General features: G+C 32.7%; 1 protein-coding gene and 1 pseudogene across 1 annotated transcript in view; one reads left to right on the top strand and one right to left on the bottom strand.

The window, feature by feature from the left end:
- The window catches only part of Fer (FER tyrosine kinase), a 414,004-nt gene that overhangs the window by 319,995 nt on the left and 68,187 nt on the right, over positions 1 to 25,822 (bottom strand). The window contains exons 6-8 of the mRNA XM_026391317.2: positions 6,873 to 7,056; positions 2,869 to 3,006; positions 2,178 to 2,297 (exon numbers count right to left, since the gene is read on the bottom strand). Coding sequence (XP_026247102.1) covers positions 2,178 to 2,297; positions 2,869 to 3,006; positions 6,873 to 7,056 — 442 coding nt within the window. The remainder of the gene's footprint in view (positions 1 to 2,177; positions 2,298 to 2,868; positions 3,007 to 6,872; positions 7,057 to 25,822) is intronic.
- LOC113184572 (dual specificity protein phosphatase 18-like) lies at positions 8,174 to 8,725 on the top strand (annotated as a pseudogene).

The raw sequence follows: 25,822 nt of genomic DNA, 5'->3' as shown, positions 1-25,822 counted from the left end.
CTTGAAGGTACTAACCTTTACAACTTTAAATACATAGCAAAATTATTTTGTTAACTAAATATGTTATCTGGGAGTAAGATAGTGATAAAAAAAAAATCAGTGGCAGTTTATGCCATATTTTACCATGTAATATATGAATTAACGAATGGAATATCTCATTACACAGGAATTCAGAAACTCTACCAACCATCTTGCACCATGAGTTCAATTCATTTGTTGCTTACACAGTACAGTTTCTCAACCTCAACACTATTGATATTGTTGCCACATAATTTTTTGTCCTGGGAAACTGTCCAGTACACCATTGGATACTTAGTAGCATCAGTGGCTAATTTTTCCAGAAATTGTCAAATGTTCCCTGGAGGACAAAATCTGACCAGGTGAAAACTACCAGTTTAGAAATAGCTCTCATTGTAAATGTCAATGGCCAAAGTCAATAGTCAAAGAGACCCCTGTAGAGGGCATCAAAAACTTGGGGAACAGCTTCAAGAAATTTAATATAGCTGCCAGAAAAATCTAATTCAGGATACTCCCATGCCTCTACTCCTCTCACCAGTGGCAAGTCCTCCATAGTTACTAAACCCACATCTTGAACAGGTGATTTGTGCAAAAGCATTTGTTAGTTCCTTCAATTCTATCTGAGCAGATATTTCAAACACCTTTACAAACTAATTTTTACAAAACTAATTTTACAATCCTACCTGAGATAATTATATATACCACTAAAATGTAACTGAATAACTGAAGGAGATTAATTACATTAGATGAGAACTTTTGAATAATGTTATTGGGGGTAAAATTTGATAAGTGAAATAATTATAAGTTCAATATTGAAGAAAAATGAGTACATAACCACTTCTAGCTATGGTTTTGACACAAAGATAAGCAGTAACAATGCTTATTAATAAATATTTCTTTTATCACTAGTATGGCCCTATGTATAAACGTGACTGTATAACCAACGTGATCCTGCAATCTGTACACGTGGAAAAATAAGATTAAGATTACATACCCCATTTGTCAAGATCACTGTAATGTTTTGAGCAACTAATAAAAATTTTTTTTAAAAAAAGTTAAAAAAATATTTTAAAACTTAAAAAATAAATAATTAAATAAATATACAAATATTTCTTGGTCAGGCGCTGTGGCATGCACCCATAATCCAGCAGCATGGAAGGCTGAGACAGGAGGATCATGAGTTCAAAGCCAGCCTCAGCAACTCAGCAAGGCCCTAAGAAACTTAAGGAGCCCTGTCTCTAAATAAAATACAAAAAGGACTGAGGCTGTGGCTCAGAGATTAAGCACCCCTGAGTTAAATCCCCAGTACCTAAATAAATAAACAAATACATTTCTTTGTGTTATCCCTGAACAAAATCAGGAGATGTTAAATATTTAACAGTATAGTGTCTTAATTATATTTTATAAATTCAAAAAGCACTATTAATTGCCTTTAACATTTGAAAAATACTAAAAGACACAATAAGATTTGTTAAAACTCCTTTAAAACTTTATGTAACAGAAACAACAAAGAAGAAACTGATTTTGTAGACACTTCTATAATAGAAGACATCCTTGATTCTAGAGAGAACTCAATTAAAACTCAAATTCTGTGCTAAATGTTCTGACATCAATGTCTTTCCTATCTCTAACAACTAGTGTCCTTATTTCCAAAATGGTTCTGCCAATAAGTAGTGAGGATAAAATGTTGCCAAGCACAATGGCAAACACCTATAATCCCAGCCTCTTGAGAGGCTGAGGCAGAAGGATCATAAGTTCAAGACCAACTCCAGCAATTTAGAACATCTCAAAATTCAAAAAATAAATAAATAAAGGGCTGGAGTTACTGCTTACTGGTCAAATACCTCTGAGTTCAATCCCTAGTACTGCAAAACAAAACACACAGACACACACACTCTCTCTCTCTCTTTGAAAAATAAATCATTATTCCAATATAAAATATTAGCAATAATTAGGCAAATTAATTTAACATCACAAAACTTTGATTTTCAGAATTATCAAAATTAGTGACAATGAATAAAATTAACATATTTCTCAAAATATGTCACTCTAAACAAATTTACTTTTTATTACTTGAAAAACGGGGGTTTTAAATATGATAAATTATAAGATAACAATAAGACTAATCTTTAAACTGTTCAGATTTTCTAAATACTTACATTACTTGCAAACTTTCTGCTGTTAAATTATTCCACATGATCTCATTTGCCTGAAGGTTTTCATTTTCTTCTAATAAGGAAGTATCAAACTCAATTTCTTGTTCTTGAGCAGCTGTTGTTCTAGTAAAGTATGCCAAATAATTCTGATCAGTATTAGCATATTAACAAAATATATCTTTGTATACACCAAAGGCAGAATATTTATTCTTATTCAAAATTATATTAACAAAGTAAACACAAAAAGTACAAATAAACCCAAAGGTCTAACCAAGTAACTTCAGCTTTACTTTCCTTCTCTACAGAAAACAAATATTAACCTGTTTCATCCCATCACAATTTTAATATGCTTAAAATAAGATGCATAGATGAAAAAAAGTAATTGGTATCTGAGAAGTTTAATGCACATGTAAAATCACAGTATTCTATATAAATGTTAAAAAAGAAGAATAATTTCATATACTAAATGTGGATTAAAGCAATAATACAATAATTAACGAATTTTTAAATATAATTATATAAAATAGTTATCAACATTGAGAAAATCTTTTAAAATCAAAAGCAGACAAATTAATCTATAATAAACTATGTACTAATAGGTTCTTAAATATTTCTTGTCTTAATTTTATTAAATATTATATGGCAGAAAAATTATATTTTCAAAAATCTTTAAAGAGGAATGAAAATATCATACCTGTGAACATCTATGAAATTATTGTATTCTGTGTTAGGATCTATCTGTTCAACTGACAATTGAATCTCCTTATGAACATTCACTATTTCTTCTGTAACAAGACTGGTTATCTGGCTGTATTCATCAAATATTCCTTTTCTGAAAACAAAAATAAAATTTTATAACATTTAAAATTTTATCAAAAAAAAAATACAGACCCAAGAAGGATTCAGAACAACAGACATAGAAATGTACTACCAGAATTTACAAATGGGAGCTTCAGGCACATGTTATTTCATACCTGGAGAATACAGAAGAGGGATTACATTTAATAACTACAATCATTGCAAATGATCTTTAAAAAGGCATTACCTTTTCAAACATGTATTGAACAGGTCCAAAATGCAGAGCCAGTGTTGATAATTTTCTAGATCTTAATATTCTCATAGAAATTTTGGATTCCATAACATGGACCTCTGATCAACTCCTGTCTTCTAAATATCCCTCTCCAGTGTCTGCCACTTCTCAAATGCCCTACTTCTTGGTTCTTGTCATACTCCTGGAGCTTTTTTCTTTTTTGTAAATAATACCTAGTTCTATACCTTCAATGACATTTAAACCTTTTCTCCTGACCTCTATTCAATAGCAAAAAAGGTTATCAAAGTTATTAGCCTAATAATTCGAAAGATCTAATAAATGCAAAAGAAAAAAAATATTATGTCACAAAGACCAATCCCCTTCTTTAAACTGCTGTGTTATAAAAATATGCCATTGGGGACTGGGGTTGTGGCTCAGTGGTATAGTGCTTGCCTGGCATGTATGAGGCACTGAGTTTGATCCTCAGCACCACATAAAAATAAATAAATTAAACAAAGGTATTGTGCCATATACAACTTAAAAAAAAAGTGCCTTGAATCTAATGTATGAAATATGATATGTCAAGAGCTTTGTAATGTTTTGAACAACCAATAAAACAAAAGTGCCATTGGTCATTAATGGCTCCAACAGCAAGTGTGGACAGATAATGTTATTCTACATATGCCTCAAATAAATACATAGCATTTATTTATTTTTACTTATTTTTCTTTTCTCAAATCATTATTCATAAATAAAATTCATTACTCACAAAGCTCCTTTATTATAAAGTATTCTCTCTACTACTTTAATAAAGTATTTGGATTAAAAAAATTAAAACTGGTTCAGGCAATGCAATTTTCAAATTACTACAGAAGTCACTTGACAGATACAATTTAAAGAAAAAAAAGACAGAAAAATTAAAATAGATATTTAGTCAATATCTCTGGGACTAAAATGATTACAATATGGAAATTACTAAATAGTTTTGATGTAGGAATCATTAATATTCACCCTTAAAGCAAACTGGGATTGATACCAGGGAGGGGGTGGCAATCTCTCCCAACAGTACATGAATGGGTACTTGTCACATGGGTTTCAGGGATTCAATTTCAGTGGTAACATCAAACTTGGAATTTTTTAAATGTTAGTATAAAATAATGTATTGCAAAGTGAAGAAACTATGCTATGGGAATGTTTTGTCCCAAAAAGATGTTCTAGTTATCTTTAAGACCTACTACTGAAAATTCATGTCAACAGTTTGAAAAATACTCATTGACAAATGGAGGGTAGGAAAGAAAATATTCCTCAACCAAAATTATGTAATTTAAAGTAAAGCAACTAAATTTATGAATTAAATATTTTAAGTATATATTTCACTATTTTATCAATAATAAAAAGTTTACATATTCAAGGTAATTAAAAATACTTTATTTTCTCTAAAATTTATTTCTTCTAAAATTTTATCATCTAAAATTTAGTCTGACCTTTAAACAAGTATATACATCTATTTACCTTCACACTTTTACATAAGGAGAAGCAAAAGTAAGTCAAGCAGAGTCTGAAAGGCAGCAAAGACAAATCTGATCTTCTAATTTCAGAGGTTCTGGAAGTCATTGTTGTCTAAGAAATACTGGGAACCTAGATCCCTTATCTGAAATGTTTCTCTGTGAATGGGACAATATAATACAAAGAGATGTAGTTGTACAGAATCTGTTAGACATCAGAGAGTTGTTCAAAAGCAACAATGAAGCCATTTACTAAGGTTAATTAATATCAGGGTAACAGGTATTAGGAAACATTTTAAACATTTCCCCTTCTGTATAATTAATCAAATAGGAAATGTGTGATCCAGCACAATTTGCAACATTTTAGAATTTTCTAATTTGTAAAAAAGAAATTCCTAACACAATTAAAATCTCCGGTTTTGGGTGACACCAGTTATTCCTTGGCTTGTGGCAGCCTAATTCCAAACTCCACCTCAGTCTTCAAATAGCTATCCATGTTTGCATTCCCCTGAGTACTTTCTTCTTATAAAGACTATAGTCATTGAATTTCAAGACTACCCTAAATCCAGAACAATCGCATCTTGATATCCTTAACTACTTACTACATCTACAAAGACCTACTTCCAAACAAGGTCATAAAGGTACATATAAATTTGGGGGTCATGCTATTCAACCTACTAATATATTAATGGAAAGAATGTTGAGATAATCAGTAGACCTCGTTTCAAGTCCAGATCTACCACCTCTTAGCTTTGTGATCTTCGGCCAGTACTGATGTATCTGTCACAAATAAACCTTGGATATAAACTTATCTTCCTAACTCTTCAGGATACTGGACAGAACAAATGAGTTTGTGAACAAACACACATGAAAGTGCTCTGCAAACTACAACATAATATACAATTTGTTATAGCTTTGTTTTAGAAATTATCATTCTAATCTAATAGTTTCTTTGGCACTCATTAAATATTCAAGCTGTCCCACATTTTTTTTAACCAGGGATTGAACCCAGGGGCACTTAACCACTGAGCCACATCCCAGCTCGCTTTTATTTTCTATTTCGAGACAGGGTTTTGCTAAGTTGCTTAGGGTCCCACTAAGTTGCTAAGGCTGGCTGTGAACTTGCGATCCTCCTACCTCAGCCTCCAGAGCTGTTGGGATTACAGTCTGTGTGCCACCAAGCCCAATTCAGGATTCCTCTTAAAACTTGAAAAATGCTCACAATTACCTTTTATATTAATTTACCGCTACATTTCAAAGTACACTAGACTAAGAATTCATTTTCTAATTTACATAATTACAGATAAATTAATTAAATATAAGAATCCGAACTGGCCCAAGTTCCTTTTCTCATAATTCACCATGATTTATGAACTTTATTTCTATCTGAGAGATAATCCAACACTTATTTCTTCTTCTCTAACACTCCTTTATTACTATCCCATTTCCTTTCTCTCTTTCCTAACCCTACTTCTAATGCACAGCAACTCTAACATGGAAGAATTCCCCTAAACACATTTTCAGTGAAAGAAATTTGAATCTAATCAGTTGGAAATTGCAAAATCAACTAATAAAGGAAGATGAAGTCCACCAACATGTGGCTTATCTTTTTCTATTGTCTTACATCAATATATATGGTAAATGTGTGTGTGCAAGTGACTTATTGATTACTGCTAGCTCCTTAAAGAAAAATTGTGCCTGCACATCTCTATATCCCTAAGTAGCAAGTAGTATAATTTGTATACAGTAAAACCTCAATAAGCATTTGTTGATTTTAACCTCATACCAAAAAATAAAGAAAGAAATAGCAAGAAGCCTAAATAAACCTTCAAAAAATATTTCCTTAAAGCTTCTCAGTTCAAGATTTCAATGTTCAACCCTTTGGGAACAGAGAATATGTCAACCAATGAATTATTTTTTTTAATTTAAATATTCAGCTAACTGGAACAAAACAAAAACACAGGATAGAAGATCCATTTGGGGACTAGCCAGAAGGTTTAGTAGATGATCCCAAAATGAAGGAAGAAGATTACACAGATCTGACATACCCATTGTGCTGGGTAAAAAAAAAAAAAACTCACAGAGCAGAAGCTTAACTGGGGTAGAAAATATTTTGAAATAATTTTCAATGTGATTTTATGATGAATAGGAAACATATCTTACAGAGCTCTTATCATCTCTTCTTGCATCTTTTGTAAGGAATCCAGAAGCAGAGGAAGTGTGGTGTCATGATACTGATTCTGATGAAGCTGTGCCCCTTTTAGTGCCAATACGTACTGATTATGCAACATATGAAGTTTCATTGTAGCTTTGTCATAACGTTCCTTGGCCTTTTCTGTTTCCTTCCCTGAAATAAAGAGTGAAGAAAGTTAGCAAAAAGGTAAGGAAAAGTTTTTTCTTCACTATGTACCATCTGAATTACCACTATTTTATTTCACACATTTTATGAATAATAAACTAAAGATTTTTTAGTTTCATATTATGTGTTAGGCTTTATATAAGGTACTATTTATGTGTATTTAGCATGCAGGTTGCTAAGAAGGGGGCATGATGTACACCAAATATTCGGTGAATCAAAATGTATGTACAACACAAAAATTACTGATACTTGATCCTCTCATCTTCAAGAAGCTTAAACCAAATCAGAATAGCAGTGCACGTGAAATTGTACAACCAAGAAATCAAAAATGGCTGTAAATAATGTTAAATGTTGAGGTCTATGTTTGAGATATTAATAAAGCCAAGGTTAGTCAAAGGAGGCTTTGTGGAGAAAATAGACCTTAAAATATATGGCATGTATGGAAAAGTATATGACGTAAAGAACAATATTTTGTCCCTCTCAATGAATGTTATTAACTGAACACTACTAGAAACTATGCTAAACATTTGAAATTCAGTATTTAAAAACAAGGTTCTTTCCCCCTCCCCCCATGTCTTCATACATGTACTTTGGGTTGTCATAGAGCCTGGTAAATTAGAATAGCATCACAGGCAGAAAAATAAGCAATATTGGTACTTCTCCACTAGGTGGGCTGTGATAACCTGGTAAGTACTGGCAGAGTTGCACTTGGCATAGAAGAGAAGCCAAGATTTCTCTGAAGTCCTGAACAGCCAATTCTTCCCCATGAAGAGAAACCACTGCTACAGAAACCAGAGTACTGAGCCAGTGGAGATTGTAGCCAGGACCTGAACTGGTCTTTATTTTAGATACCCTTGCTGGGGGATTTGCAGTGCCACTGCTTCAAGAATTAACCCCCTCACACTCCTAAAGTAGAGAAGATCTCACTAAATTGCTGAGACTGGTCTTGAACTTGCCATCCTCCTGCCTCAGCCTCTTCTGTTGCTGGAATTACAGACCTGTGCCACCATGCCAGGCTCACAACATGCTTTTAAATTTGCCATGGACACATCCTAGCAGAAAGATGCAGGCCTCACATGTGGCCAACTGCTGACCCACACCTTTGATGACAGTGCCTCTGTGTACCTTCCAGGTTCAGTTCTAGTAGCCCTCAGTCACTGGCCTCTCAAAGATCACCAGAAGCCTCTATATCAGCAATGGTATAGCTGCCAAAAACAAGCTCTTGCTGTCCAGAAACCATATCACCTCACCATCAACATCTGGGAGGAAGTGGTAATACTTTCCATGAGGATATCCAGTACACACAGCTGCCTGTGGTTAATGCACCCATCTCACAGCTCTGTCTTCTTTGACCCCATCCCCGACCACATTTACAATGTGGAAATGAAGCAGGGCCTTATGCTGCTAACAGTGTGCTGCGGGGGTGAATCTCTCAGTCACTTTGTGCCTTGCTTACCCCGTGAAGTACCAAGCAAGATGCCCACATAGGAACCAAGTCAAGCTGGCCCATCATCCAAACAAACAAAGTCTTTTGGGAGCAGCTCATCTACTACGAGTTCCAGGTGTTTGGCCAGAATACTGTGCACATGGTAACTCCCTAATGGAAGTGATCCCTGACATCTATGAGAAGGAGATCCATTTGGTGATTCCACTGTAAATCATCCCCCAGCTCCTTTCTTTAAAGTCAGTGTACAGACCTGTTGTTGATCCTATACCAGGATACAAACGTGAACAATCTACCTTTGTTGATACACAAATACACCAGATGATTCCTTTTATAAGGGCAAGAAAAAAAGAGTTGCTATAGCTTTCAACTTCGTAATCCATATCATTGAAGATCAAACTCATTAATTGTTAGACAGTGAAGATAAGTTTTCTACCCTATGACTAACAGGCTATGGCTACTGACCAGAGGGTTAAGTAAGGCAGGTGGTACTGAGGACAAACAGACCAGCACCCCAGTGCTTATGACAGGCCTGTGTCGTGCTGCCCTTCCCCAGACTGACCTACTCAGAATGGGTCTGCTACAATTACACTTTCCTCAAACCCAACGCCAGAGCCTTAAGCATCATGGCAGCCACTAAACATTTCACATTAAGTGCCAACCTAGTAGATAAGCTGCCTTTAAGCAATGCTCTAGGAATCCTAGGGACCCCACGCAACCCCATGTCCATTTTCACCACACTGGCCCCACTCTGGTTTTCTAGATAAGACTTATAGAGATAGTTTTCAAATAAAGCATTCTACTGTATTAAAAAAATAATAAAATAAGAATTCATACTCCATTTAAATCAAATGTATGATATATGATATGTCAAGATCATTGTAATGTTTTGAGCAACCAATAAAAAAATAAATAAATAAATAAATGGAATTTATTGATAATATTGATATTTTTCCATGTCACAAAAAAAAAGAATAAGCAATGTTACACAGGCAAGGAAAGACTATGAGAGTATTGAGGAAAGGAGGGAGGAAATATATCTGATGAGAAGGACCACTCTAGGTGCTAAATGACTTGATAACCAAGCACAGAAATTGAGACTTGAATTGGGAGAGGTCTGAGAGATACCAAAAATGTCATGAGTTAAAGTTTTTTTTGTGTGCTTCTTCAACTAAAACAATTTAGAAAGTATTTATAGATTGCCAATGTAAGTGAATGAACATGTAAATTTATCAAACTTTTTATTTGATTTTCTTAGATATACATGACAGTAGAGTGTATTTTGACATATTATACATACATGGAGCATAATTTATTCTAATTAGGATCCCATTCTTGTGGTTTTACATGATGTGGAGATTCACTGGTCAAGTGTTCATATGTGAACATAGGAAAAGTAGAACTTTTAAGCAAATCTGGAACTTTGGGGACAATTCAAATAAATATTTCTTATCAATTCAGCTTAAGAATTTTTTTAAAAAAATATTAATTTCTGTTCTCCTTCTAAGGAAGTTCTGCCAATTAATCCTGACCCCAGAAATAGATCTTAAGAATTTTTGACAGCTTCATATATTTGTATATGTGTGTGTGTGTGTGTGTGTCTCTGTGTGTATTATTTCCATCAAACTAGTATATATCCACTACCAACAAATTCTAGTATTTCCAAGTCCTATAACCATCACCTCCTAGAGAGGTGCACCTGATTATTCTTCAGAATACAATTCTTTAGTCATAGCCCATTACTAGGTGGCTCCTGCACACATTTGAATAACTGTCCAAGGTATTTCACAAAATGTTACCACAAAAGATCTATATTACTTTAAAACATTAAGAACTTCTCATGAGAAAATAATTTTTTTGCCAGAATATCTTTCCTAATTTTTTTCACTTCTGACTGGAAACAGATTCTACCACTAAGAGTAGCAGGAGTGGAACAAGTATTTTAATTTAGTTTGTACCTGAAGAAAATCACGGGGGGGGGGGGGGGGGGGGGCGGGGGAACGAAACTTAAACCACTAAAGAGGTGGTTTTTTATATTTTTTATTACAACCCATATGATTAACCATTTTATGTCATGAACCAGTATAATAATCATATATAACTTAAATATTAATAATTCTGCTCACTTTGAGGTATGCCCAAGGATTTTTTTAAAAAATTCTATTTTACTTGAACTTTGAATTTCGAAGAATTGTTAATCAGAACCCAATAATTTGTTTGCCTCAGTTAACATAAATCCCTAGAGACATTTTGACTTATTCTGTATGCATGTGGGATAATCTTATTAACTTAGCAATTAGTAAATCACTTCAATAATACTAATCATGAATGATTTTTAACATTCTGAGGAACATATCATCCCACATGTTTTTACTATAATAATTTTGTCACAGAACATTGCTACTTAGCATTATTCTTGCAGAAATACATTTCATTATATCCCCAAGAATTAATGCAATTGACACATCTACAGCCATCCCTGAAGTCTTCCTATAAAAAACCCCTGTTGCTCTCTACCAACAAAAGATAGAGACTCCTTTATAAAGCTGACTCCCAAAATCCAAGATCCCCACCAGATCATAAAGAAAACCATCTCAGCTAGAAGCTAAGCAACACTAATGCCTGAAAATGAGTGAAAAGTTCATTACCTCCTGGTACAGAAGCTGCCAGAGCAGTCATATTCCTGCCCTAAGGACCATTTTAAGGTTTTTGATGTCTTTGTCTTTTGTTTTGATTCACCATTTTTAATTTCTGTTACTTGAAATTAAACAAATTAATCTGCCAACAGTTCCAAAGATCATGTAGAAGTATCCAGATAAATTAGTTCCAAGTAATAAAAACTTTTCTACAGTCTACATGTTTATAATAAGAAAGTAAAGCAAATAGTTTCTAAGCAAGAGTAATTGAGTATTTTATTCTAATTTGTTGTTATTGGCAGTTCAAAAGGCATAACTAATTAATTCCATATTTAATGTCACATTTTTCAAACATTATTATTTTTTAATGAACTCTATTATACCTAATTAATTTCTTAAATGTTTAGTATAACTTCAAGAGTCATGCTGTCCACACAAACATTTTCATGGAGATAGTTAAACCATTTAAACCATCCGTCTGTCTTCCTATTTGCCCAGATATTTGAACTTCACACTACCCATCTGTCTTTCTATCTGGTGCAGAATGATTCACAAAATAAACAAAACTCACTAAGATTTTATAATACAAAATAACATGGGAAAAGTTCAGAATTTCCCAGATGCTTTTTTTTTTTCTTTATTAGGTACAGTGTCTTCACAATTGGAAGAAGAATAATATAGCCAAAATCTAATTATTATCAGCTGAACAATGGTTATTAACAAAATAAAAATTAGATGCCTTTGAAGAAAACATCCAATGCAGAATTTCATTACATTAAAATAATAACAATAAATTCTTCAAAAACACCTTGATGTTTAATATTGAATTTGAGGTTTTATATTAGGTTTTTTTGGGAGAAAGGATATTCTACCACTTACATATACTTCTATATTCAGTTGTGTGGTATGCTTATAGTATGCACAATACCTATCTATATCTTTCTCCTTCCCTTGTAGGTATGAATAAAGAGTTTTAAAAACATGTCTACTTGCCATGATTTGGAAAGGGATTCAACTGTACTTTTTTCTAATTTGTTTTAAAATAAACATCTAAGATCTGATAGAGACTATACAAATAAATCCCAAAAATGTTAGTAGTATTTGAAAACCACAGGTATAAATAACTTTTTTTAGTTTCTTTCAGTTAACAAAATTATTGCAAAAGCTATCTAGCACAATTCTTCCCAAATATCTATTTCAGAATATCTCAGGTCACTTACATACTTTCTTAATTTTTAATTTTCTCAATATGAAATATTACAAGTAGTATAATATTTCACTCTACAGTGAAAAAATTCTTATTGACAAAGAATCTCAGTTGCTATATACTTTTCCTTAGGTGCTGAGAGGCAATAAAGCAGGGAATGGAACTGTTCTGTGTCAATTAACAGGGAGGAAAACATCCAATTTTTCCTCCTCCACATAATGAAATTCTCAAAGAGACTGAATTATAATTCTTGTGCCACCACTTATTGAGAAATCTGTTCAAGTTTTGTAATAACAGTGTGTGTATACAACATGTCATGCCATAAACATTATTATGAAGCCGGCAAAACTCAATTGTGTAAGTCTGACATTTATAAGAGACAGGCTAGTCCAGAAGTCAAGTATTTTTTATTATAAACTTCTGTTTACCCTTTGTTCAATATCACAGTAGAAAGCTTCCTGACATTAAATAAGTGATTAATACTTTTTTTACAAGTATTATCTACTTTGATTTGGGTAACTAAATATTTTTCCATCTTACATCTTTATTTTCAAACATTCCTCCTCAAGTTTAAGCTTTTTACTTTGCTATCCTAGATACACTGAGTAATAAGAAAATGAATAGGAATTCATCTTAATGTCTTAGTTACTTAGGCCAAATGTACAAATATGTCTTTTCACATGGAAATAGAATTCAAGTGTAATATGTAGAAACAATGAAAGGGCTACCTATGTTATACAATGTTGTCCTGACATGAACAATTCTAAGAAGCCATCTTTAGTCTTAACTTCTTTGATTAGTTGTGCAACTCCAAACAAATCCTTTAATCTAAATTGTAGAATCTAATATTTAAACCTGGGAGTAAAACTATCTGTACTTCCTAACTCATTAAGTTGAGATGAAGATCAAATGGCACAAAACTGTCAAAATTCAGTTAATAGCAAAGGCTAAACAAAGCACAGAATTTGGAGAACAAAAAACATTGTGATTGAAGAAAATAAAATGGCTACATCTACACTTTGCCACATTTGATAAATTTCCTGCAATAAGAAAATTTGGCAAATCAATAAAGAAATGTTTATTGAACATTTGTTATAGGTTTTAAACTGTTCTGAGAATTGAAATAGTTCTATCTTATAAATTTCACAATGAAACAGCTTTAAAGAGCAAGCTCTCCAATTCAATGTAATAGCATTTCATTGCATATAGAAAATGCTAGATTTGATTGATCCATAGTTTTTCAATTACCTGTAAGTTGAATAATATGCCATGTCCAAATCTATATAAGAAAGCTGTGAATGTGAGGGATCCTAAGTAAGTAGGACAGCAGCAGCATCATAACCACAAGCATGCACGCACGCGTGCACACAAATACACACACACACACACACACACACACACACACACCATCAACATAACTAACAGGCAGGAAAAGTCCAGATTTAAAATTATCTATGAGTAGAAAAACAAATTACAACCCTCTACAAATGATTTCTCATGCTCTCACTATAAACATTCATGAAAACCAAGGGTCATTCTGTGGAGGAAGGAGAGTAGGAAGAAGGAAAAGACAAAGAAAGGGAGGGAAGGAAGAAACAAAGAAAAAGAGAGAGAGAATGGGAGGGAAAGAGGAAAGGAGGAGGATGGGGGGGACTAAAGAAAGTGACAGCAGCATGATTAATACTGATCTAAAACCACTATCAAAAAAAAAAAAAAAAAGAAGAAGATCCACCTACATGTGAAAACACTTTAAAAGCATAGTGAAAGATCACAGCACTTACAGCAGGAAAGGGCTTGAAAGTGCAAGTAAAAGGCAAAGGAAGCAATCTTAGAAAGGTAATGCTTCAGAGGGAGAAATGGTTGAATGGAAGAAAAGCTGGAAACTTTGAAGGGAACAGAAAAAGCAAGAAGGATGGAAATTTGGAGATCTTGAAGGGAAAAAAGAAAAAATGAAACTAAAAAAATAAAAGGAGAAATAAATCCTTGTCAGGAGCCATGGTGAGTATGATATTTTACCCTACTTGCTAGGTGATAAATTAGACTGCCATAGTTTCATGGGAGTCAGCAGTAGACACACGGATTCATGGAACAAACAATGGTATGTTACTCACAGCAAATCAATTAAAAGAAAAAAAGTCAAAAGACAACTGACAACCTAGTCAAAAATACTTGCACCATATATTAATAGATGAAGAGCTACTAATTCTAACATGTAAAGGAGTTGTAAAATTAATAAAAAAAAAATGACCAAATACTCAATAGAAAAATAATGGGCCAAAGGCAATTCATACACACACACACACACACACACACACACACACACACAATTTTTAAATTAATAAAAAGTGAATTTTACTTCTTCATTCATAATAAAAGAAATGCAAATTAAAACTACGTTGAGATATTATTTCTTACCTACCAAATTAGCAAACACTCTGTTGGTGAAACAAATACTGTTTCACCAGAAAAAACAAATACTGTTGCCATTTCTGGTGGGAATACAAACCTATATAAGTCTCATGGAAGGAAACTTGGGAATATCTAACAAAACTGCATAAGTTTTTATCTTTGAACTCAGCTGTTTCACACATCTAGAACTTTGTGCTTACAGAATTCCTCCATTCACGTACATTCACATACACATACACACAATACCACATGTACAAGGTTATTCATGGTAGTACTGCATATATAGATAGTCGTACACTATGGTTTATCTTACAGATTTTCAGTTTTATAATGTTGTGAAAACAATATACGTTCAGGAGAAACTGTACTTTGATTTTGAGTTCTGATCTTTTCCAGGTCTAGCAAAATGTGATATGCTACTCTCTCCCGATGCTGGGAAGCATAGGCAAGCTTCGTTTCTCAGCCAGCCACTTCATCAATTATGAGGGAAAATAATTGATACTCTACAAAGTCCTGTGTTACTCAGCTACAATGTTCAGTAGGTTAGGTGTATTAAAGATATGATTGACCTCAATATTTTCAATTTATGATTTGCTTATCAATACATAATCTGATCAGCTGGGCAAGGTGGCACACACCTGTAATCCTTGCTGCTCAAGAGGCTGAGACAGGAGGATCACAAGTTCAAAACCAGCCTCAGCAACAGCAAGGTACTAAGCAACTCTCTGACACCCAGTCTCTAAATGAAATACAAAATAGGGCTGAGGACATGGCTCAATGGTTGAGTGACCCTGAGTTAAATCCCTGGTGTCCCTTGAACCCCCCCCACCAAAAAAAGACTTAATCCTATCAAAAGCTGAAAAGCATTTATATCTGGGGAAATTAGAAATAAGTTACATGTCTATACACAGAAGCATGCTTGAATAAACTTACAGTGAAATGCTATGCATATGTAAAAAGCATGAAAAGCTATCTGTGTGCAGAAATATTGTGAAATATTTTTGGATACACTGTTAAACAGAAAAGCAAAGTAAAAGAATATCAATGTATGGTAATGGGGCTTATGAATAAGAGGAAAATAATCTGATAGAGTTATCTAAGTATATATCTTTGTACAGTTCTGACTTTAGAAACCATTCAAGTTTCAGTCAGAAATAAACAAAATCAACAAGGATAAAAAAAAGGAAAAAAACTTTTAAATGGGATACAACAGAAGCAAAAGAACAAAACTATTTCCAGTGGAAAACATCCACAACAAAAGGAATAGGGAATAAAGAACTAATCTATGTTCTTGGAAAATTACAATTTTTTAATTCCATCATTCTTTTTGCATTTATTATATTATTTTTAATATAAAGAAGGGATTTATGAAATTCTTTGAAAATCAATACTTGACTACAAAAGAAAACTGAAGACAAAATAGCCCTAACAAAATACCAAACTGTAGTTTCTAAACTTCACTTTCAAAAGCATAAATTAGCTGAACTTATTTTCTGTGTATTCTAGCATTGAGTCAATAAGCCAATACATTGTGAATAACAGGTGCTAAGTTTCTTATTGTCAGAGAAAGAAATTACAAGTACATAAAAAAGAGAAGATGGCATGAACTTTATGATGTTGGATTGGAATGAGAAACATCAATGTGAACTCTTTAGTTTTTTGTTTTATTTTGTTTTGGTGTGTTTTGTTTTGTTTTGTTTTGTTTTGTTTTGTTTTGTTTTGTTTTGTTTTGTTTTGTTTTGTTTGTACAGGGGATTGAATTCAGGAGCACTTGACCACAGAGCCATATATCTACCCCTACTTTGTATCATGTCTCAGCTTCCCAAGCTGCTGGGATTGCAGGGGTGTGTCACCGTGCCTAAAGGCTGGAGTACAGCTGAGCCATTTTTATGTAACTTCCATCTCTCTGTCCAAGGAAGCAGCTTTGTTTTCTTACCATCTCTTTGCTTTCAGGGTTTTTGGCCTTTTCTAATATATATATATATTTGTAGTTGGATACAATACCTTTATTTTATTTATTTATTTTTATGTGGTGTTGAGGATCAAACCCAGGGCCTCACATGTGCTAGGCAAGCTGAGCACTCCACCACTGAGCCACAACCCCAGCCCCTACTCTTTAGTTTTAATATAAATAAATCAAATAATATAACAAAAGGCACAGAAATACATGAGTGCATGTTTATTTATTTCCTAGCTCAGTCCATTGAGAAAACTTACAACAATGACACTCGAGCAGTAATGAGCACATCCAGGGCCACATATATTATTTTGTAAATACCACTCTTCCATTGAAAAGAAATAGGATTCTTTTTTAAAATGGAGTATGAAAAGCATCAGATGAACCAGAATATAAGTACTCAACAAATGATGGGAATATATCAAAAAGACAGAGGAGCTGGTTTGAAGTCGCCCCTATTTGCCAAATATGAGCATGATAACATGCAATGATAACAAAGGATTCTAACCCCTGAATAAATTAAGAATCAACAACTTCACACTAATACAGTAAATTAATATATAAACTTAAAAAGTAAACTGAAGAAAGGGAAAAGTCCTTCATATATCTTAAAAACAAATTAATATATGTAAAATGAATGGAATTACAAAATCATTTCACAATTACAATTATGCTTTACCAATATTGGCCCTAATGCAATATGACTAGTATTCTTTGTTTTTTTTTTTTTTTTTAAAAAAGGAAGTTTAGATGAAGACCAGCCTAGATGGAGAGAGGCCTTGGAAGAAACCAACCTGCTAACATTTTGCTCTCAAATTTTTAGCCTCCATCACTATGAGAAAACAAATTGGTTGTCTAGGCCATTCTGATCAGACAGATACAATATCCATGGTTGGGAGATGGTAAGAAAACAGAGCAGCTTCCTTGGACAGAGAGATGGAAGTCACATGAAAATGGCTCACCTATACTCTAACCTTCAATTATCCTTCTCTGTATTTGAGTTAAATAAGAAAGAAATGCATGTCTGCCTTTTGCTAAGTGCTTTAACTGAGCATTGAATGTCCCTCAAAAGTCCATTGAATGTCCTCAAAAGTTAAAGGCTTGGTCCACAGGGTGATGCTATTCAGAGGTGGTGGGATCTTTAAGATGTGGGGCCTAATGGAAAATCCTTAGGTCACTGAGGGCATGCCCTTGAAGGAGATTATAGGACACCTGTATTTCAGTCTTTCTCTGCCTCCCAGCTCATGATGTGAGTGGTGTGCTCTACCACATACTCCCCACCAGAGCTCAAAGCAGTAAAGTCTTGGACTGGAAGTTCTAGAACCATAAGCTAAAAAATCTTTTTCCCTTTATAAATTAAATGTCTCAGGTTTTAAGGTGGTATCTGCTCAATTTTTCCACAGTAAAGTTATGATTTAATTTTCCTTTGTAATTAATAAGTACCTTGTAGAAAAAACTTTGACATGTTAATATGCTGTTACACCTCCAATTTTCACCAACTAATTTTTACATCTATTTACGGTTCTTGCCTAAATGACTTCTTATTATGGTGTATAAGTCAATTTCACATTCCCACCTGAAGTTCCATCTAGTATTCCTATACTCAAGAAGGCTATAAAATGCTTTATGGAGAAAATGCATGTGTTCAATAAGCTTTGTTCACTCATGCGTTATAACACTGTTGGTGGTAAGGTCACTGAAACCAACAATACATATTTAACAGATATCACTAAATGCAAACACATACAGAACAAAATTATGTATTCACTGACTGTAGAAAATATGACTTTATAGAACTAAACATTGTATGTTCCCTAAGAGCAGTGACTCAGTATTTGCTAATTCAGTGTTCACAATGACTTTATAGAACACAACTACCATAAATAATAAGAATCTTCCAAATTTGACTGTTTTTTCACCAATTCAGCTTCCACCTAGGTCCAACCCAGGATGACCTCACCTGCAATAGCCTAAAAATAACTGATCATTATTTTCATCCCTCCCCCATCTCTCAAACTATTCTCAATAAGGCTACCAGACTTATTCTATTAAAATGTTAAATTAGTTTGTGTCATTTCTCTGCTCAAAACCCTCCAATGGCTTCCCATCTTAGAGCAGAAGCCAAAATGTTTGTATTACCAAGTACCTACATGATATGTGCCTCTCCTGCCACCCACCATCATACTTCTTGTCTGACCTCACCTCATCCCCCCACACCATTTCCCTCATCAGTCACCACAGTTCCAGACCTATGGGCTATTCCCTATACTTAGAGTACTCTTTGTCCCAAGTAATCACCTGGTTCACTCCCTCACTTCCTCTACTCTTCATTTAAATGACTCTCCAAGAGGCTAACCTGAACATACTCCAACACGCCATTCACCTACCTTGTTTTGTTTTTCTCCATCATTCTTGTCACCATTTAATATACCATGTTTAATCTATTTGTTTTATTGACTATCTTCTGCGCTAAATTGTAAGCCTAATAGAAATAGGGATTTCTGTTTATTTTATTATCTACAATCTCACTGGTTAAAAGAATAGTGCCTAGCACATAACACTAACTCAATAAATAGTTCTTAAATGCATGAATTGAAAATTATTATTTGAAAAATAAAATTTACATTTAAATAATTTTTTTAAAAATTAAGTTACAGGGTTGGGGTTGTGGCTCAGCGGTAGAGCACTCGTCTAGCACGTGTGAGGCCCTGGGTTCGATCCTCAGGACCACATAAAAGAATAAATAAACAAAATAAAGGTGTTGTTTATAACTAGAAAATAAATATTTAAAAAAATTAAGTTACAGAAAGATTATAATTTTACATCTAATATTTAGATCATGTTGCTTATTTTATCAATATTACTTTCTGATATCACTTTTCTAGTGATAAAGTCCAAAACTAATATTTCTAAGAAGTTTACCTACAAAACATAGAAAAATCTGGGTCGGCTTTAGCTCAAGCAGTTACTTCCTCAAGCCAGGCTTTCTAGCTGTCTAAAATATAGAAAAATCAAAAGATATAACAATACCTTCCAAATGGAACTTAGATTTTTTTACTCAACAAAACTTAAGCCAAGTAGGAACAAATCAAAATATTGTGCTTTTGCTATATTTTTAGAAGTTTATATAAAGAATACAAGTAAATCATGTAGCATGTTCCATTCCACATCATATTTCAGCATCTAATGATAATATTTTAACTGTCAATCCAATTCATGCACAGCTTTAACCTAATGCAAATTAGATTAATAACTAAGAGTGCCATAACTTTTAATAACCTTGCAAAGTGTCTATCATATTAAGTTCCCTGCAGTGAAAAGCATTCATGCCATAAGTTAGCTGCTGATAGATCATATATTAATGAATAGAGGGGGAAAAAAACCTCTCACAGGTGTCTTCAATAGAACTATTCATCAACAATAGCTTGAACTTCACTCTGACCTTTAGTAACTACTATATCCAAAATGCATTCCTTCCATATGTTGAAGAACAAAATACATTTGAATTCCAGAATATTCTCTAGAAGACCTCCATTCACTACCCATACATGATTCGGATGTTTAAGTTACTGTGTAAGAAGGACAGTTACCATTCTTGATTAACTCAAATTTTAAAAATCAACTAAGAGAGCCTTTAAAAGTCTCATTCATTTTTTAAATTTTGGATTTATTTAAACATAAATTTAACCATCTGTCTCAGGACTGGACTCATTTCAAACTGTTTTTCATAATTAAAGTACTCTAAAGAGGCAACTCAAAGGATCTAACCAACTTTAATTGACTATAAAAATATCTCAAACCTATTCATAATGCACGAAGAGTCAATTTAAGAAAATATAGTTCCTAATTACAGAAAAATTTACTTTTGAATGAAATTTGAAGCTACTTCTCACAGTTTCAGCAGTAGGTCCCTCTTATTCTGCTAGGGTAAAGAACTGTAAAATATAAAAGAATTTACCAATCCCTTAGCACTTTTTTGTTTGTTTGTTTCTCATACAGAAAGAATTATTAGAAAGAGATTGTTATAAAAGAGCGTCCTTTCAAGCTTCTCTAAACTGATTGTCATGAGCATGAATAATTCAATTTTGTAGATTTTTTAAAAATCTGATGTGTGATAAAGAAGCAGCATTCAGATTCGACCTCATGCAAGAGAGAGCCTCACAAATATATTGTGGATATTTTAAGGCTTAATTAAATTAATTAATTAAAAAACAGTGTATGTGAACTATAAAATTTAAAAGCAAAATTATATTCAGCTCTACTTAATTCAACATTATATGATTTAGTATGGTATTGCTTAAATTTTATAAAATTTGCAAATATTACATTTGCCCTTAAAGTTTTTTCACTTTGGAAAAACATACTTCATGGCATAAACACAAGTACCTGCGTACAGGAATACAGGTAAAGATAATAGATATTTTTACAACATGAACAAGTAGAGGAAATAGTAGGCCCCAAATATTTCAGAATTAATAAACTCACACAATTCACAAAACAAATTAGTAAATAAAATAAAGTTCACTAAGAGTCTACAACTTAGGTTAATGTGTTTTTGCCTTTCATTTTTGCTAATGAAGTTTTATTTAATTCATTTTCTTTGTAGGAAGAAACAAAACCAGAAACACGAAAGTCAGACAGACTTGGTTTCATCTAATTTCATTTTTTTACTCTCTAAATCCTGCACTTAAAAAAATGTGTGTCTATAAGAAATTTCCAGGGTTGGGATGTAGCTTAGTGTTAGAGCACATGCCTAGCATGCCCAAGGCCCTAGGTTTGATCCCCAGTACCACCAAAAAAAGGTAGGAAAGAAATTAAAAACTACTATTAAAAATTGGACCAAGTTGATAACATAGATTGACTCCAAAACATAACAGAATACACAACTGAGTCAAATAAAAGTACAAATAAGTATAAAAAAATAGCCATCACAACAGTAGTCTCAGAATACAGTGGAATTCATTTAAAAATCAAATCTGAAATATGTCTAGAAAAATGTCAAAACATTAGGTAATGAAACAACACACTTTCTAAATAACCTACAAATCAAAGAAAAGTTCAAAAAGAAAACTAATAAGTATTTTTAACTGAAAATACAAGATTTAAAAATTTGTCAGTGCTAGGGATGTACCTCAATGGTAGAACACTTGTCTAATATACAGAAGACCCTGGCTTCAATCCCTAGAAAATCAAGGAAGGAAGGAAGGAAGGAAGAGAGGGAGGGAGGGAGGGAGGAAGGAAAGAAGGAAGGAGAAGGGAAGAAAGAAAGGAAGACAGGAAGGTAGGTAGGTAGGTGGGTGTAGTATATTGCTAAAATAGTACATATGGACAATTATATGATAAATGCCTTTATTATGAAAGATTATTCTCAAATTCATTTACAACCTAAACTTCCACATTAAAAAAATTTTAAAAGAAGTGCAAACTATACCTAAAGCAAGGCAAAGGAGAGACATAATAAAGAACAGAGCATAAACCAATGAAATAGGAAGTCAAAAATCTCAAACGGGGCTGGGCTGGAGCTCAGTGGTAGCGCACTTGCCTGGCATGTGTGAGGCACTGGGTTCTATTTTCAGCACCACATATAAACAAATAAAGTAAAGGTCTGTCAACAACTAAAAAAAAAAAAAATAAGAATACAGGACAAAAACAATTCTATGAAGCCAAAAGATGATCTTTTAGAATATTAGAAAATTGATAAACCTCTAGCCAGAATGATCAGGATAAAAACAGAGAAAACACAAAATGCTAATATCAAGAATGAGATGGAAATATCAGTACACATTCTATAAATACAAAAAGCAAACTAAGAATTCATGAACAACTTAATAACAGTAAATTCAATAACTTAAATGAAATAGACAAATTCCTTAAAGAATACAACCTACCAAACCTAACGTAAAAGGATATAAACTAAATAGCCCCATAGTAATTTAAAAATATAGAATTTATAATTGAAAACCTCTTCCCCCACCCAAAAAAGGGATAAATAAAACACATATCACAAACAAATCCTACCAATATTTAACAAAGAATATTAACTCAATGCAAATCTATCTAGAAAATTGAAGAAGAGGTACACATTCTGAGGCCAATGCTATCTTATATGGGAATGAGACAAAGATATGACAAGAAACATAAATAGAGATGAAAAATTAGAAATACAAACTTAGAAAACCATATCTAACAATGTAAGAAGTGGTGATACATCATGACAAAGGATATTTTATTGTAGCAATGAAAAATTAGTTTAACATTTGAAATGTGAAAATCCAAATAATTTGCCACCTTAATATACTAAAACATAAATACATGTTAATCATAGAACATACTGAAAAAGCATTTGACAAAATTTAATATTCATTTTAAAGCAAGAATAGAAAAAAATTCAGCCTGATTTTTTTTAAATCTTCAAAAATCTATAGCTTTTCTCTGAGTTCAGTAACAAGATAAAGCAAAGTTGTTTATGCTTATCATTTCTATTCAAAATTATATTAGAAATTCCAGCCAATTAGTCAAGAAAAAGAGAAAGGATAAAAAATAAATAAATAAAACTCTTCATTCACAGACAACATGACTCTATAGGTATAAAATCATAAGGAATTTATAATGTATCATATATGAACATGCCAAACAAAATTAAAGAAATGATACCACTCACAATAGCACTAAAAGTAACAAAATAATCCGAATTTTGACAATAGAAATGCAAGGTCTGCACATGAAAAGCTATAAACATTGCTGATGGAGAAAAACTAAGATATAAATCTTACAAATAAAACATTTCATGTTCAGAGACTAGAACACTTCAATATTGTTACTAAGTCAATTCTCACCTATTTGATCTATTGATTTGACACAATCCTTATTAAAACCCCTACAGGCTATTTTGCAGAAATCCACAAGAGAACTAAACATGCATATGGAAATGCAAAGGACCTAAAATATCTAAAACAATTTAGAATAACAAAGTTGTGAAAATAACACTACTTTATTTTAAAAATTATAAAGTTATAATGCTCTGCTCTAAATATCTATCTCCAAAACTCAATTTATTAAAACACTAATCCCAAAATGCTATGGTATTAGGAAATAAGACCTTTGGGGAAAATATTAGATTATAAGGGTAGAGCCAGCAGAAATGGGATTAGTGATCACACATAATAAGAACAAGAGAGCTCATTTGCTATGAACCAAGAAATGGATCAAATAACAAATCTACTGCACACTTGAGCTAAGATTTCTCAGCTTCCTAAGCTGTGAGATACAATTTATGTTAATTATAATCTACCCAATTTATGGTATTTTGTTACAGCAATACAAACAGATTTAGACATATAATCAATAAGACAATGTGGTATTGATATAAAAATAAACAAATAGATCAAGAGAGCTGAGTTTAGAAGTAGACTCACACATATAAAGTCAGTTGATTTTTTCAGAATGAAGCCAAAGCAATTCAGTAAGGAAATAATAATCTTTTCAAAATGGTGCTGGGCTAACTGAATTGCATTTTTGTACTATATTTTAAGAGTAAATTAAGAATAGGAGTTAATGGGCTGAGGTTGTGGCTCAGTGATAGAGCGTTTGCCTCCCACATGTGAGACCCTGGGTTCTATCCTTAGCACCACATAAAAATAAATGAATAAAATAAAGGTGTTGTGTCCAACTACAACTAAAAAATAAATATTAAAAAAAGAATAGGAGTTGAAAACTGAAATAAGTATTTTTCACATGCATACACACAAAAAAACAACACCAAAAGACAACCTATACAAGAAAAAAATTAATGAATTATACTTCTAGAAAAGAAAAACACTATTTAAAAAATACCAGCTTCACACCAAACCATATGTTGGCAAAAAGACAGAAAGAGAGCCTAATTTTTAACAAATCATTAAAACTAGATGTCCACACATATAAGAATAAAACTAGACACCTGTCTCTTACTACCCAGAAAAGTCTATTCAAAATGGATCAAAGACCTAAGATTTAGACCAAAAACTTCATCAATGCTAGAAGAAAATGTAGAACCATCACTCCAATACACAAGCACAAGCAACAACTTTCTCAACAGAACTCCCAAGATCAAGAAATAATTCCAATTATTAACAAATGGGATGAAATAAAATTAAAAAGCTTCTGCACAGCAAATAATTACAATTAAAAGCATGAAGAGAGAGCCTATAGAATGGACAAATATCTTTTTTAACTATTCCTCCAATGGAGGATTAATACCCAAAATATCTAAAGAACTAAAAATATTACCATCAAAAAAAATAATACTAATCCAACCAATAAGTGGGCGAATGAACTAAACATACACTTCTCAAAAAAAAAGAGATTCAAATGACCAACAAATAAATGAAATGTACCAATATTAAATTTCTTAAGTGTGTTAAATAATAGATATGCTGGAAACTGTCGTAGTTGTTAAGGAATATATACTTGGGTATTCAGGGGGGACTATTACAATGTTTATAATTTACTTCAAAAGGTTCTGCAAAAGTAAACTTTATACATATGTGTATATGCATACATACATACATGCATAGAAAGATAAAGAAAGAGAAACAGCAAAAGCAAAACAGTGACAAAATTTTGATAATTTGTGAATATGGGTAAAAAGTATGCATGTGCTCATTTTCTTACAATATCAACTTTGCTGTGGGCCCAAATTGTTTTAATTGGGTAAATCCTTTAACGAAAAATTCAACTTTCAATTGCTTGAAGATAGGATCCACACCTTTTATCTCTGGTATTTATCAAATAAGAGACAGTCTTATTATACAAACTGAATACATTAACTAACCAGTTAATTAGTATATAAATATAAAATGATAAATAATGGATTCAGATTAGTTTAAGAATCCTGAAATAGGTACACTGATGAGAATCATCTATGAAAACTTGCTTTCTTCTTTTGTAACAATGTTCTTTTTTTAATTTTTTTTTTTATTTTTTTTTTATTGGTCGTTCATAACATTACATAGTTCTTAATACATCATATTACACGGTTTGATTCAAGTGGATTATGAACTCCCGCTTTTACCCCGTATACAAATTGCTGTATCACATCAGTTACCCTTCCATTGATTGAC

The sequence above is a fragment of the Urocitellus parryii genome, chromosome 1 (genome assembly GCF_045843805.1).
Source record: "Urocitellus parryii isolate mUroPar1 chromosome 1, mUroPar1.hap1, whole genome shotgun sequence".
NCBI lineage: Eukaryota > Metazoa > Chordata > Mammalia > Rodentia > Sciuridae > Urocitellus > Urocitellus parryii.
Note: the sequence above shows the minus strand (reverse complement) of the source record. Positions and strands in the feature narration are given on the sequence as shown.